Source organism: Fibroporia radiculosa (genome assembly GCF_000313525.1).
Source record: "Fibroporia radiculosa TFFH 294 genomic supercontigs, scaffold1959, whole genome shotgun sequence".
Taxonomy (NCBI): domain Eukaryota; kingdom Fungi; phylum Basidiomycota; class Agaricomycetes; order Polyporales; family Fibroporiaceae; genus Fibroporia; species Fibroporia radiculosa.
Window position 1 is genome coordinate 1 of NW_012133324.1, and position 1,232 is coordinate 1,232.

Consider the following 1,232-nt stretch of genomic DNA (forward strand, 5'->3'; position numbering starts at 1 on the left):
CAGTTTAACAGTCGAACTCCTGATCCTCAGTCGTTAGGTCCCTTAACAGTCTACAGCTGAAGCTGAATATATGGCTTTAGCACACATAGCCAAAGAAGCTGTGTGGCTATAGAATTTATTAAAAGAAATTTATTTTAAGTAGAAAACACCTACCAAGTTAAATGAAGATAATCAGTCAGCCATTGCAATCACACATGACCCTCAATTTCATGTACAACTGAAACGTTTTGATATCTGACACCATTATATTTGTGAGAAAGTGATTGAAAATAAAATACAAATTAAGTATTGCTCTACAAGATATATGCTTGCAGACATACTTATGAAGCCACTTCCCAAGCCAAGGCATCAGGAGTTGCTGGGCTTGATAGGTATGCTCATCAGCTTGAGGGGGAGTATTGCGAGGCAGTCGAGGAAAGGACAAGCTGAGAGCATGTGATGTGTGGCTGAACGTCAGCCACACAGCATTACGCATGTTTTCATACGAAGTAAATCCTTGCATATATATTCTACACGTTACAACTCTAGAAAAATAGATACTTATTCTCGCTCCTTGCTCTCAACCATCATCCGGATCAACAAACTCCATAAGCGAAAGGCCAGGACATGTGCAGATGCATCACCGCTAGCATGGGCACCGCAGACACCATCAAGCACATGAACATGCCCTGCAGTGGCACCCACGCAAAGAGGCGCTGTGAGTACACAACCATCGCAGGTAAGAGCAGGCCCACCACAGTGTCAAAGAGCATGCACGAGAGCAAGATGTCGCAGACGACGGTGTTGTCCGCATCACCATAGATCACCTTGACATTTAGGTGCAATACGCGCAGGAGGTCCGTGGTTGCCTGCGGGGCGCATGGTGGCAGAGGCTGAGTGGGTGTACCTCGAAATAGAGCTGCGGTGAGAATTGGTGCTGCACTGTGCCCGCCACAGTGCTCCGAGTGGACAGCGCATTTGCGCCAAGGGAGCGTAATGGTGGTGTGTTCTGTGAACGCGTGCTGCGGGCGCACGTTCAGCGTTCAGCGGCGGGCGCGCTGTGTATATGTATGGGGGTAACAGACCTCAATGCTGTGCTGCTGCACGCTGCCACGCTCCTCGCACAGCTGCCCCCCCTCTCAATGCGCCGCGCTCAACGCACGGCCTTCTTCGCATTGCCACACCCCTTCAATGCGCCTCCTTCCACCGCCATCTCACTGAGCAGCAAGACGACGGCGGTTTCCTCACCCGTT

The 1,232-nt window shown here is 50.1% G+C and overlaps 1 protein-coding gene across 1 annotated transcript; it reads right to left on the reverse strand.

Moving 5' to 3' along the window:
- Positions 1 to 540: 540 nt before the first annotated feature.
- FIBRA_03368 (uncharacterized protein) lies at positions 541 to 1,192 on the reverse strand (the record flags this gene model as incomplete). Its single annotated transcript, XM_012325212.1, has 3 exons — positions 541 to 625; positions 685 to 1,001; positions 1,142 to 1,192. 3 exons carry the CDS (start codon positions 1,190 to 1,192, stop codon positions 541 to 543), a joined length of 453 nt encoding a protein of 150 aa, XP_012180602.1.
- Between the last annotated feature and the right edge of the window lie 40 nt (positions 1,193 to 1,232).